Raw genomic sequence first — 14,427 nt, 5'->3', positions numbered from 1 at the left:
TCAATTCTTTTCATTCTTTTTTCTTTATTCTGCTCCTCAGCAGCTATTTCCACCATTCTATCTTCCAGCTCACTTATTCGTTTTTCTGTCTCAGTTATTGTGCTATTGATTCCTTCTAGAGTATTTTTCATTTCAGTTATTGTGTTGTTCATCTCTGTTTGTTTGTTCTTTAGTTCTACGTCTTTGTTAAACATTTCTTGTATTTTCTCGATCCATGCCTCCATTCTATTTCTGATATTCTGGATCATCTTTACTATCATTACTCTGCATTCTTTTTCATGTAGGTTGCCTATTTCCTCTTCATTTATTTGGTCTTGTAGGCTTTTACCTTGCTCCTTCATCTGTAACATATTTTTTTTGGCATCTCATTTTTTTTGATGGGTGAGGCTGTGTTCCTGTCTTGCTGATTGTTTGGCCTGAGGCGTCCAGCACTGGAGTTTGCAGGCAGCTGGGTGGAGCTGAGTCTTGGTGCCGAGATAAGGATCTCTGGGACACCTCACACTGATTAATATTCCCTGGGACCTTAAGTTCTCTGTTAGTCCAGCAGCTTGGACTCAGCACTCCCACCACAGGAGCACATGCCCAACCCCTGGCCTGGGATCCAAGACCCCACAAGCCATGTGGCACAGCAAAAACAAACAAAAACATAAAACAAACAGAAAAGAGCAGAACAGTAACAAAGAATAAAAAATTAAATAAAATCAGAAAAATAAAAAATATATTAGAAAAAAATATATATTAGAAAAAAAAATAAATAAAAAATATATTAGAAAAAAATAAAAATAAAAAGCCAGGGCTGGGAGAAGGGATACTGCCTGTCGGTGCCTCACCAGCCACCTGAGACCTCTCTGTAGCATGATGTCCAGCTGAGATGTGCCAACTGAACCTCCTTACAAAGGCAAGCCTTCCTCCTGGTAGATGAGCACTGGCCTGAGGCTCAGACTCAGCCAATCAGAGCCTGTGTTGGTCCCCTGAGGGGCAGAGAGAGGATGGCAGCCAGGGCATCCCAAGTCCCTCTCCCACTGCCAGGCAAAGCAGTGGGGAGCAGAACTAGAAGGGACATCGGTAATCACAGGTTAGTAAGTTACAAATGCATTTGATTTCAGGAGCTGCCAGATGAATTTTTGTTTGTGTGAACCACGTGCCTGGAACAACTGAATCAATCTCAGAATGTTTTGCAATCTAGGGTCACCAGGGTCACAAACAATGACCAGGAACCAGAGTGGATAACCTCAGTCTCTGTGTGTGAGGACAGATGGCCCTGATACCTCACCCCAGTTCTTAACTGTGTCTTGTTTCAGGAACCAGTTCATTTCTTCATCCAACAAATATTAATTAAGCACGTATTGTGTGCCAGAGACTGTTCCAGACTTTAGGGATGCAGCAGTGAATAAAACAGATAAAGTCGATGACCTCATGGGGCTTATATCCTAGTTGGTAATAACAAGTAACATTAATTGTTGTGCTTTCTGTACCCAGGCACTGTTCTGTTTCTCTGTTTTATCGCCTTTTTTTAAAAAAATTTTATTTATTTTATTTTTGGCTGCGTTGGATCTTTATTGCTGTGTATGGGCTTTCTCCAGTTGCGGAGAGCGGGGGCTACTCTTCATTGCAGTGTGCGGGCTTCTCATTGCGGTGGCTTCTCTTGTCGTGGAGCACGGGCTCTAGTCACTCAGGCTCAGTAGTTGTGGCACGGGCTTAGTTGCTCTGCAGCAGGTGGGATCTTCCCAGACCAGGGCTTGAACCCGTGTCCCCTGCATTGGGAGGCGGATTCTTAACCACTGCGCCACCAGGGAAGCCCTGTTTTATCGCTTTTAATACTTATGCTATCTCATAAATAGTCCAAATTAAAATTTCACCAATTGTTCCTAAACCATCCTTCAGAGCATTTTCCCCTCGATCCAGAATCCAATTTAAGATCATATATTTTTTTAATCTCGAACAGTTTTTCAGCCTTTCCTTGACAGACACATTCTTAACATACCAAGCACATATACCAGATACACACAGGAATGGTCTCCCATTCTTTCAATCTTGCTGTAGGAGACTCTTGTTACTGCCAGCTAGTGAACGGTAGGTGGCGTTAGACACAGCGCATAACCCCGTATAACCAACCGTCTCACAGAAATCAGAGGTATGCATTATTACTATCTGCATTTTACATGTAGGGAAACTGAAGCACAGAACAGTTAAAGTAAGGTGTCCAAAGTTGCACAGCTAGTAGAAGGCTATGTGCTGTGTATTTTTATTATAGTAATAATAATTAACCTTTTATGTGTACAAAGATGTTTACAGGTTACAGGTGGGACATCAGGCATTCCTACGGAGAAGGCAAGACAGAAAGCACCATCATCACCATCTTCAACCTCATCTTATACATGACTGTCTTGACACGCAGAGAGGTTACTTCAGGCTGGTTTGTAAGTGAGGAGCAGGGTCCAGAACAGGAATTCTGAGGCATCCCCTGCAATGTCCTATCAGGAAAGGCCAGCATGGTTCAAGATCCAGAGATACATCCCACTTCACAAGTGTTGGCTACTCCAAATGGTCTTTGCTGGGTTGGAGAGAGAAAAATCCTGGCAGGCAACAGTCCAGGAGCACGTAGGGGAGACCCCTCCCCAATTCACACCCCGACCATCGAGCTGGTCCAGTCTGGTGGTGCCCTAGGTGGAGGCCCCTCCGAGGGGCTGGCTGAACTCAGAGTCGTGGCCTGCAGAACTCAGCCTACTCCAGGCCAGGCAGCGGGGCAGCCCAGCTGAGGAGCACAGGGCACGTGTGAGAAGACAGTGCACTTGCAAGAGGTAGGGGGGAACTCCGTGGCTTTGGAGACATCATGCTCTGGGATTCTGATTTGGCAGCCTCTTAGGTTAACAATAATCATCCTGAAGGGCTCTTTGTAGATTAATGAGAAAATTCCAGTTAAGTGCTCAGCTCAGAGTAGGTGCCCAAAAATGTGAATGTCCCTCTGTTCCCTTCCCCATATCCCTCCTGACCTCATCATTTCATCTTTTTAATAGTAATCTCTAGATGAAACACATATGGATTATTCTTTGTTTGGTGAATTATTTCCAGCAAATGTTCCATTTCAGGTTGACTCCCCTGCCACTCAGGATGTATCAGGACAAGTCAGGATGAACTCAAGTAAACACTTTTAATATTTAATAAAACCATCTATTATCAGAAAGGTAATTTGCTATTGCTTTGAGAAAGTAAATTCCAATGCACTTCAGACCTAGGGTTTAACGGCATTTTGCTTTTGCCGTTTAAGATTATTTATATATGTTTCCTCCATTAGCAGAGCTACGTGAGGGCCAATTATAATGCCTTTTATAAAATTCAAAACATGTTCTTCATGTATTATAATTATTTTCTCCTATATCATCTCACCTGCAAGTATATCTGTCAAAATACTTAAAAATTGGTTCACGCTCTTAAATGAACTTGCTGTGGCTTGATCTTGGTATCTATTACGTGGACAGGATAGCTGCCATCATGCATGTGGCTTGAGCAGAGTCATCTAAATCTGACTCAACATAGCCCAGTGGTCAGCTGATTATTTGTTTCAAATATATAAATCCTTTTGCATACAGCTAATGGCAAAGAGTAGAGGCTTGCCTTAGCAAGGAACACACAAAGCCACCGGGCTGACTTTGGTGTCAGGAATTCCTTTTAAGAAACAGATGGGGCACTTTCCTGGTGGCACAGAGGTTAAGAATCCACCTGCCAATGCAGGAGACACGGGTTTGAGCCCTGGTCCGGGAAGATCCCACATGCCGTGGAGCAACTAAGCCCGTGCGCTACAACTACTGAGCCTGCACGCTAGAGCCCATGAGCCACAACTACTGAGCCCGCTTGCCTAGAGCCTGTGCTCTGCAACAAGAGAAGCCACCGCAATGAGAAGCCTGCGCACCGCAACAAAGAGTAGCCCCCACTCGCCGCAACTAGAGAAAGCCTGTGTGCAGCAACGAAGACCCAACACAGCCAAAAATAAATAAATAAATAAATAATTTTTTTAAAAAAAGAAAAAGAAACAGAGGGGAGTACAACTGAAACTAACACAACATTGTAAACCAACTATATTCCAATAAAATTTTTTTTAAAAAAAGGCTACACACAGCATGATTCTATCTGACCTCATCATTTCAACCCAGCAAGTATAAAGGCCATCACTGTGCCAGCATGAAAAATATAATAGTTGAAATAAGGAGCACATTATATACATATATATATACATATATATATCTACACACATATATATAATAGCTGAAATGAGAGCATAATAGATGGAATATAGCTAAAACATGAATTAGAAAATCGGAAGAGCAAATTAAAGAACTCTTTAAAAAACAGAAAATATAAAATAAAGCTACAAGATATGGATAAGAAAAGTATTAACACTCAGTTAACTAGAGCTCAGGGAGAAAAAGACACACACACAAATTGAGAGGAAGAACCATTTGAATAAATCGTGGAGATCAATCTCCCAGGATTGAAGGGAGGACAGAGTGGCTGGACCAGCACAAGTAAAGAGAAAAGGGAGACAATCTTTGCGGGGTATTACAGGCCCTGTTGAAGAGTTGTCGGGTTGGTTGGTTGGTTTTGTTGTGTGTGGGGGAGGGGGATTTGCATTTTTTTATTACGTTTTAATTGACGTATAATACAATCCACCCTTTGGTTTGGGGCCAAACCTGGCCAGGACATTATAAGAAAGAAAAATTACAAGACAAGATCTCTCATGAACACAGATATGAAAATCCCAAGAGAATCCAATTATTTATTAAAATGATCATAACAATGAGGTCATTTTTTCCAGGGAAAATACAGGTTGATTTAAAATAAGAAAATCAATCAATATAGTTCACCAAATTAACAGAATAATGGAGGAAAACTACATGATCACTTCAGTAGATAAGGAAAAAGCATTTGATAAAATTTAAGTTGGTATTTGATAAAGATACTCCAAAAACCAAGGGAAAAAAAATCCCTAGAGCTAACATTACAATTCATAGTGAAATAGACTCTTTTCAGAAAATAGTAGCAAAGTTTTTGAAAGTTGAGAAGATTAATTTGCAATAGTAGGAATTCCTTGAATATCATGAAATAAGTCTTGTGTCTGTAGCCAAATTTCTAAAGAGTCTCCCTTCACGTAGTCTCAGACGCCAGTGTGAATCATTTTTGTCTCCTGAAAGAAGACGGGTGATGGAGGCAGAGGGCTGCTCTAAGGCACTTGCCTCACAAAATGTAGTCTATACTGGGGGAATGGGAGGGGTGCTGATAGGAGGATGACCTTTCCCAGGTCTCCCTAGAGATTTGTCTCCCTATGTAGAGGAAGATGTGGCTGCAACTTTTCTGAAATATTTCTGAGAGGTGTTTCTTGAACTTCTCACCCATGAACGCATAGATAATAGGGTTCACACAGCAGTGGGTGAAGGAAATGGTTTCTGTGACATGGGTGGCATAGATCAACCGCTGGCTCATGACGCATCCATCCAAGATGTGCATGTTGTGCAGGGAAGTAAGGAAAAGTACTACATTGAACGGGACCCAGAAGAGTAAAGAGACAACCACCACAACGAGCACGAGCTTGATGGCCTTGGTCTTGTTGTGGCTCTGGCAACTCTTCAGCTGGTGCAGGATGCTAATGTAGCAGAACATAAGGATGGTGAATGGGATCAACAGGCCTAAGATATTCATTTCAAAGTGGATGAAGATCTTCCATTTCAGCGTCTCTTGATTGTAATACAAATAACACTGTAGAACCCCATCATCAGAGGCCTCTTGGTAAAATACTAGTAACGGGCTGGTGGCCACAAAGGCAATCAGCCACATTGCCAGACTCAGGGCTATGCCCATTCTGGTCGTCCTCACTTTCATGGCGTATACAGCACGGACAACTGCCAGGTACCTGTCCACACTCATGAGGGTGACAAAGAACATGCTGCTAAAGAAGCCAATGTAATAAAAGCCAGAGACCACCTTGCACATTACAGTCCCAAACACCCACTGGTCCAGCTGATAGTGGGTCTGAAAGGGGAAGGAGAAGACAAAAAGCAAGTCAGACAGGGCCAAGTTCAAGAGGTATATGTCTGTGATGCTCCTCAGCTTCTTGCAGGTGACAAGGACCAGGATGACCAGGCTGTTTCCCAGAAGACCAAATACAAACAGGAGGCAGTAAAAGATGGCAAGAAGCAACTTGCTATCTCTTTGGGTAAGTTCCCCATCACAGGGGCTTGAGATGATATCAGGATAGTAGTAGTCAGTTATTGTCACATTGGGCTCAAGTGTATAATCCATCAAGGCAGGAAGACTTGGCCACAGAGGCACCTAAGAGAGATTCATTTAACAATATTTTTATTTAAAAGTATGGATTGAATTGTGCCTCTCGCCCCTCCCAAGTTCATGTGTTGAAGCTCTAAAGCCCTGTTATGGTCTAACTGTGTCCTTCCAAAATTTGTATGTTGAAACCCTACCCCCATTGTGACTGTATTAGGAGGTGGAGCCTTTGCAAAGTGATTGGATTAGGTGAGGTCATAAGGGTGGAGCCCTCATGAATGGGATGAGTGCCCTTATAAGAATCACAGGAGAGCTTGCTTCCTCTCTCTGCTGTAGGGTTTGTGAGGATACAATGGGAATTTGGCAGTTTGCAATCTGGAAGAGGGCTCTCACCAGAACCTGACTGTTCTGGTACCTTGATCTTGGACTTCCCAGACTCTAGAACTGTGAGAAATAAATTTGTTGTTTGTCAGCCACCCAGTCTATGGTATTCTGTTATAGGAGCCCAAAGTGACCAAGACACTCCCAATGTCACTATATTTGGAGACAGGCCATTAAGGAGGTAATTTAGATTAAATGAGATCATCAGATGGGGCCCTAATCCAATGGGACTGGTGTCCTTGTAAGATGAGGACAAAGTGTGAAGGCAGCCCAAGAGGATCTCACCAGAAATCCAATTTGTTAGCACCTTGCTCTTGGACTTCTAGCCTCCAGAACTGTGAGAAAATAAATCCCTGTCATTTAAGCCACCCAGCCTGTGACATTTTGTGATGGCAGCTTAAACAGATTAATACAGGGGCTACATGGGACCTCTCTGCCTTTTCTACCCAAATTTGTAAATTTTCTGTAAACTTAAAACTTCTCTAAAAAGTACAGCCTATTAGCACTTTTTAAAAGCTGAAAACTGCCTGGGCTGACTAATACAGAGGGGTTGTGTGGGATAAGAAAAGCCAAAATTTGCAAAGAAAACTTAAATACCTATAGTTCTACCCCTCAGAATTAGCAACTGCTAGCATACTGCCATATTTGCTTTTGATTCTTTTCCTTTTCCTCCCTTCCTTCCTTCTGCAATGGAGATAAAGTGAAAGGAAGACTCAACATTTAAAACATGATCATTCTCTTATATTCAGGAAAGACACATATGCCCTTTTTGGCCAACTGCAGCAATGGAGAAGTTCAGCCGTTTTTCAAGTGCTTCAATGGCGACTCGAATCAACCTCTTGAAATCCCTTTCCTGCAATTCTGCCTTGTTTTCAAGCCCCTTTCGATGACTTTCCTCAAGACATTTTTCGATGACAGGTATCATTTACAACCCTGCAGGTGTGTGAATTGCAGTACCCCTGACCTCCATTTTTTAACTTGCTTTTGTAGGAACTGGTCCCAAAACAGCAGGATTGCTGCAAGTCCTAATCTGATTCCAGGGGCAAGCTGAGCCTTTGGTCAATTCGTCTTCCTGATTGGAAATTAGAGTGACATGTGCCTGTCCAAACACCTAGGGCTTGTTTCTCATTGGTTCCCCCCCTTCCCCTTCATCCTCTGGACAAATTCCAAGCTGTTCAAAACAGGATGTTGAAGGTGCGCATTCCCTAAGTGAGGAGATTGTTAGGAAAGAGGCCGGTGGGGAGAATGCGAGCAGCAGGAAATGAGGAGATGAGGCAACTTTTCCACACTCTTCCTGATCAGACGATGTACCATCCTCTGGGTTTCCCACACTTGCTTCAGCGGTAGGACGGTTCCCCTGCACCTGGAGTTTGGGGACCCATGGAATGGGGGGCAGGCAGTATTACTCTTAAGTGGCTGCATTTGTTGACCCATCCTCACCAATTCTCTCAGCCCCACCAGTGTCCAGCCTTAGGTCTCATCCAGCTGTGGTTTTAGTGTGGTCAATCCTGGTTGCATCACACCCCCTGAATGTATTTTGTAAGTATTTATGTCTCTCACTGTGTTTGATTTTTTTTTTAATTTTCTTTATAATGGGGTATAGCTGATTTTCAGTGCTCTGTTTCTTGCTGCTGTACATCCACTTGATTCACTTACAGAGAGACATTAATAAATTCGTTTTCAGAAAACAAACAAACAAACAAAAACATGATCATTCTCCTCAAACTGATATTTATATTCAAGGCAATTTCAACCTAGACTTACTATTTTTCCGAGGCATTTGATTATTGAACATTCAGACATCCCTATCCACTATGCCACATTTCTATAATTTGAAATGCCAAGCAAGTTAGCTATTTTAAAAATATTAATTTCACTATGTGCACAAAATAGATTTTAAAACAGTTTCTGAAGAACGGGGTGGGTCTTTTTTTTATGCGGCCAGCAACTTTCAAATCAACAGTCTCCCCTCCTACATCTTCCTCCCTACTTGTCTTTTACAGTTATTTTTAAAAACAATTTCCATTTCATGGTCCTTCTCTTCTGCTCTCCTAAGATCCTGGACTATGAGGAGGTCTTCAACTCATTTTCTTTCCCAGATCCTTCCTACTGACGCCCACTCCACACTTCCCCCGTGCTCTTTTATCATTAAAATCTGTGGAAAGTATTAGCAAGCTCTACCATTTATCACAGTGGACCAGGAATTTTAGATGCATCACCTCATTTATTCCTCTTGAATCCCTATGAAGCAGGCACTAATATCTCCTTTCTATTCCTGCAGTTACGATTATACCGAATCTCAGCTTCTGTCCAGTGCCTGAAGTTACACAGAGGGTGAGAGATTAGAGCCAGGACTCAAAAACCACATCTGTCTACTCCAATCCTTATTCTTTTCCATATTTCTCTATTTCGTGTGTTTAAAGAAAAAAAAAAAAGAGTAAAACGCTCTTACCTTTTAGAATCTAGACCACCTGACTTCCAAGTTCTAGATTAGTTTGTAGCAGAGTAAACTTGGACTTGTTTTTCAAACTGAGTTTCAGGTTCCCCTCTGTGGAAGGGGGCTAAGAACGCTTTTCAGGGGTTGGTGGGACGTGCCTGAGGTCATTGAAGTTAGCATCTAGTTAGGGATGAACGTTTGCTTGCCAGCTTTGTTCCTTGAGAATAATACCCACATGTCTTCCTGTTATCTCACAGATGCACTGTATGCAGCAAATGGACAGATTCCTCCCCAGATGCCTGGTGACAGGAGGGATCTTTTCTTATCCACCTTCCCACTCTTGGAGGGGCTTTGACACCCTCCTAGCATCCTGCAGAGAAAAATGGCATGGCTTTCTTTCCTCCACCAGAGCCATGGACAGCTATTAAGACATATGCAGGGTTTGTAAACTCTGGGGATATGCAAAGAAAAAAAAAGTCACCTCCTTTGCCAGATTTCTGAAGTCATGGTGTTCCCTTTGCCTGACCCCAGGGACATAAAACTGTCCCTGCTTCGTACATCCTTCTTCCCCAAGGATGCTTAGTAATACATACCTTAATTAGAGCCTTCTTTCCAGAGGTTTTCAGTGTTGCTAATTCCCTTTTCTCAGAGTCTGCGCTGTCATGTGTTCTGCTCAGACGAGAACAGCTCCTCTGCAGGTATCTTATCTGTGGTGAGTGGCAGAATAGGGGTGGGTCTACTATCGCACCCTGCAGTGATTTAAAAAGTTTAAAAAAATGATCTCATATAGAGAACAAACTAGCGGTTACCAATGGAGAGAGGCAATGTAGGGGTAGGGAATTAAGAGGTATGAACTATTAGGTATAAAATAAACTACAAGGATATCATGTACACATGGAGAATACAGCCAATATTTTATAATAACTATAAATGGAGTCTAACTTTTAAAAATTGTGAATTGGGCTTCCCTGGTGGCGCAGTGGTTGAGAGTCCGCCTGCCGATGCAGGGCACGTGGGTTCGTGCCCCGGTCCGGGAAGATCCCACATGCCGCGGAGCGGCTGGGCCCATGAGCCATGGCCGCTGAGCCTGCGCGTCCGGAGCCTGTGCTCCGCAACGGGAGAGGCCACAACAGTGAGAGGCCCGCGTACCGCAAAAAAAAATAAATAAATAAAAAAATAAAAAAATAAAAAAATAAAAAAATAAAAATTGTGAATCACTATAGTGTACACCTGTGATATGTAATATTGTACATCAACTATACTTCTTTTTTTAAAAAATGCTTAAAAATCATATATAGTGACAGCACACACAAAAAAACTAAAAATTAAAAAATAGATCTCACCAAAGAACACATACAGATGGCAAATTAGCATGTGATAAAACATTATTTCACTAGGGAATTGTAAATTAAAGCAACAGTGAGTTACTGCCACACACTTGTGATGTGGAAGAATGGCTAAAATCAAAACACCAAATGCTGGAGAGGGAGAAGATTAAGAGGAGCTTTCATTTATTGCTCATGGAAATGCAAACTGGTATAATCACTTTGGAAGACAGTTTGGTAATTTTTTATAAAGCTAGAATAGGCTTACCATATAATCCAGTAATCATGCTCCTGATTTTTACCCAAATGAGTTGAAAACATATCCACACAAAAACCTGAGCATGAATATTTATAGCATCTTTATTTATAATTGTCAAAAATTGGAATTGACCAAGATGCCCTTCAATAGATGAATGGATAAACAAACTGTGGTGATGTATATAATGGCATGTTATCCAGTGATTTTAGAAAACCAGCTATCAAGCCACAAATAGAAGTCTTAAGTGTATATTGTTAAGTGAAAGAAGCCTGTATGAAAAGGCTACATGCCATATGACTCCAACGATAGGACATTTTGGAAAAGGCAAAACGATTGAGACAGTAAATGATCAGTAGTTGTCTGGGGTTCAGGGGCAGGGGGATGATTCTTCCAATCCAAGAGCACGAGATATCGTTCCATTTCTTTGAATCATCTTCAATTTCCTTCATCAATGTTTTATAGTTTTCAGAGTATACGTCTTTCACCTTCTTGGTTAAAGTTTATTCCTAGGTGTTTGGGGTTTTTTTTGTGGTACGCGGGCCTCTCACTGCTGTGGCCTCTCCCGTTGCGGAGCACAGGCTCCAGACGTGCAGGCTCAGTGGCCATGGCTCACGGGCCCAGCCGCTCCGCGGCATGTGGGATCTTCCCGGACCAGGGCACGAACCCATGTCCCCTGCATTGGCAGGCGAACTCTCAACCACTGCGCCACCAGGAAAGCCCCTTTCCTAGGTGTTTTTTTAATGCAATTTTAAATGGTAATTTTTTAAACTTTCTCTTTCTGACATTTCATTTTTCGTGTGTAGAAACGCAACAGATTCTTCCTTACGGTGGCGAGAAGAGGTGTTTCAGGAACAAAATTGTGAAGTGATGAACACATGGTTTATTTCTGCTGGTTGAGACCAGGCCAGTGGGATAAGTTCGGTCATCTGCATGGAAGAGAGTCTCTTGCCTCAATATCGAGAGGCAAGAACCTAACTGGGCCTGACAAAACCAGACCAACTTGGTTAACTTACACAAAGGTCTACAGCCACAAACACCTTTACTGTGGGGTTCAGGCTGTCCCAGGAAGGCAACAGAGAAAGGGGGCCCATCTCTGGCTTTTGTGGTCCAACAGATAACAAGTGACAAACTCTCCCCACCTGCCAATCATAGGTGCTCATCACCCTCCAATGAGGAGCAGGAAGTGAGGAGAGAGGTGGAACCAGAGCTGTCCTTTCCAATACTGCTCCCCCTCCTGGAGGGATGTGGAAGTTCCTCGTGGAAACACAGGGCACGAGGTAAGGATTCTCACATGCGGATGACGCCCATCACTGTTACACTTCAACTTCTTTCTTTAGATGCAATTTAGAATGCTTATGTACTCCTGTATGCCTTGTTTCATGACCTCTACATCCAATCTCTTTTGTCTGCAATCTCATCTCATAGAAATATCTGCTGGTGCCTGAGTTCATATCTAGGTAACTCCCCTCACCCACATCATTTACATGCTGATGCAGTTTGGGGAAATCCTCAGATCTTTTATAAGAGTTTTGTATGTGATAAGCAAAGATCAATGGTTCACAGAAAGTGAGACTCAGGGCCCACAGATATTGCTGAGTCACATCACGAGGTCGGGAACTATGATACCTGTTTCACCTGAAGTTGTGGAAGGAGCCGTGGACCCTTCCCCAGCTCAGCCAAGCAGGCCTAAGGGACTTGGTGGAATTCTCCCAAAGCCGAATTCCAGGATGGGCATGGGACTTGGCGCAGATGTCCTTGCTTTATGTAGGGTAACTGAGTAGGGGCTGAGGGAAGTCAGGGGGAGTGGGCTGGCCTCCATCCTGCGTATTTCCTCAACTCCACAAAACTGGGCCACTTGGTAGAGGCCAAGTTTGACTGAGCGACTTGACTTGGGAAGAGGTGATTCTGGGGCTCATTTATACACCAAGGAGTCTTTACTATGAGATTGCATTTAGGGTCCACTTGGATAATTCAGGATAATCTCCCTATCTTAAGATCCTTGACCTAATGACATCTGCAAAGACCCTTTTTCCAAATAAGGTTACTTTTACAAATTCCAGAGATTAGGACTTGACATCTTTGGGTGGCCTTTATTCAAATTACTATACCCTGGCTCTAAAGACACAGACTGTGACAGAGTTAAAGAGAAGCCTTCGTTCCTCACCTTTGGGCACACAGCAGGGATCCTAGCATCCTAGAAGAAGGTACCAAACTACACAGACAAGGTCATGTAAGGCCCCCAGAATCAATGGTCTTTCCAAGTCCACCTTCTGTTGCACGGAAACATTCACCAGGTTCTGGAAGGAATACCCTCAGGGATGGACATGTTTTTAAAAAGAACGTTTGACAGAGGTAAGAGAAAGAATTTAAATTCTCTGGGACACAGAAATGCTAGATTGGATCTACCAGAGAAGTCCCATGTAAGTCCAACTCTGTCATGTCCCTCCAAGAGTCCAGAAGACTTCCCTTCACCTCAGAATGAAAAAGATTGATGAAGGAAACCCCGAAATTCTTATAAAGTGCTGTGCTGGGGACTGACTATAGTTGAAATGGGCTCACAGCACCACAGTCAGTGGGGACAGTAAGAGCCTGGGGTGTTGAGGCAGGACAGCTAACTACTGCCGTTGTTAGGACAGAGTGTGGGGTGGGCAAGCTAATCACAGATTGGGACAACACGTTGGGCCAATGTCTCTGGCTAAGTGGGTTAATCATGGGATTCATGGGAACAAACTAACAGGCAGTTACAGATATTTTGCTTGATTTGTGCATCCAAGGAAATTGATCTGGCAAAGAGATCTAGCCTGAGCTTTATGTGAGAGATGCAATCATGCAGTCCCCAGATGTGCGTCAGCAGAGTCAGAACTCCTTTAAAGACAGGAAAGATGGGAGGACATCTTCCGAAATGTGAGTTATCTTCCTAGATATCTGACAACCTTGGACAGCTGGTTCCCCTTGAGCCTCCTTTGCTATCAGAAGCAGCTCCACCTCCTCTGGCAGACTAGGCTAGCCTTCTCTCACTTTAAGATCTTATAATAACCTCCTCAGAGGCAGTTACCTTGCAATAGGATATCAATTCTCCACTTGACAAATAATAGATCACAGCATCTTCTATCTCCTTTCCTCCAAAATGAAAAGAAAGAAAAGACTGTGTTTAAGTCAACTCTCAGTGTAAATGCATAAATTAGTACTATCACATATACTTGCCATAGAGCATTGGGCAGAAAGTGACCTCAGGTCATCAAACCTAACTCTTTCTTTATAAATGGGAATATTAAGCCCAGAAAGGAAGTAACTCCCCACAAAAACATGCAGTAAGTTGGTGGTTGAGCCAGAGACAGAACTCAGGTCTTCTGAAGCACAGCCTAGGGTTCTTTTCACATGACACTGTATTTAAAAATTCTCATGTGATAGTATTACAGAGTTGTGGATAAAACTAGGGGGAATCTTTTTGGGTTTTCTACTTTTTCCAACTATAAGTCCACCCATGATTTTCAGGGTACAAAAGCATTTGCTTAACAAAAAGTGGTTGACAGAAACCTGAGTTTAATAAAAGCATATGTGTTATTGATAATAAAGCCAGTTTATCAGAAACTTTTTTGCCATCTATATAATTTAATTTTCCACATAGATTACCCCCCCCCAAAAAAAAGCTACAATAAATAGATTTTTTTTTCTTACTGCTAAATATTTATTTCCTGTATAAGAGTGGTCAGGAACATTGCCTGCATACAATCAAAGGTACAACTGCAATA

General features: G+C 42.6%; 1 protein-coding gene across 2 annotated transcripts; it reads right to left on the bottom strand.

The window, feature by feature from the left end:
• Positions 1 to 4,908: 4,908 nt before the first annotated feature.
• Positions 4,909 to 13,790, bottom strand: CCR8 (C-C motif chemokine receptor 8). 2 transcript variants are annotated; one of them, XM_060308409.1, is made up of 3 exons: positions 13,731 to 13,790; positions 9,685 to 9,840; positions 4,909 to 6,324 (listed from the first exon to the last, which is right to left on the bottom strand). In XM_060308409.1, exon 3 carries the CDS (start codon positions 6,292 to 6,294, stop codon positions 5,233 to 5,235), a length of 1,062 nt encoding a protein of 353 aa, XP_060164392.1. In that variant the 5' UTR covers positions 6,295 to 6,324; positions 9,685 to 9,840; positions 13,731 to 13,790; the 3' UTR covers positions 4,909 to 5,232. The 2 variants fall into 2 exon arrangements, with proteins under 2 accessions (XP_060164392.1, XP_030702064.1); XM_030846204.2 differs by lacking the exons at positions 9,685 to 9,840; positions 13,731 to 13,790 and adding an exon at positions 8,874 to 8,916.
• Between the last annotated feature and the right edge of the window lie 637 nt (positions 13,791 to 14,427).

The sequence above is a fragment of the Globicephala melas genome, chromosome 11 (assembly GCF_963455315.2).
Source record: "Globicephala melas chromosome 11, mGloMel1.2, whole genome shotgun sequence".
Classification (NCBI taxonomy): domain Eukaryota; kingdom Metazoa; phylum Chordata; class Mammalia; order Artiodactyla; family Delphinidae; genus Globicephala; species Globicephala melas.
The sequence above is the reverse complement of the archived record's forward strand: the minus strand, read 5'-3'. Positions and strand labels throughout refer to the sequence as shown.

Coding starts and splice junctions, on each gene's coding strand:
- CCR8 (XM_060308409.1), bottom strand. CDS start 6,294: ATGGATTATACACTTGAGCCCAATGTGACAATAACTGACTACTACTAT.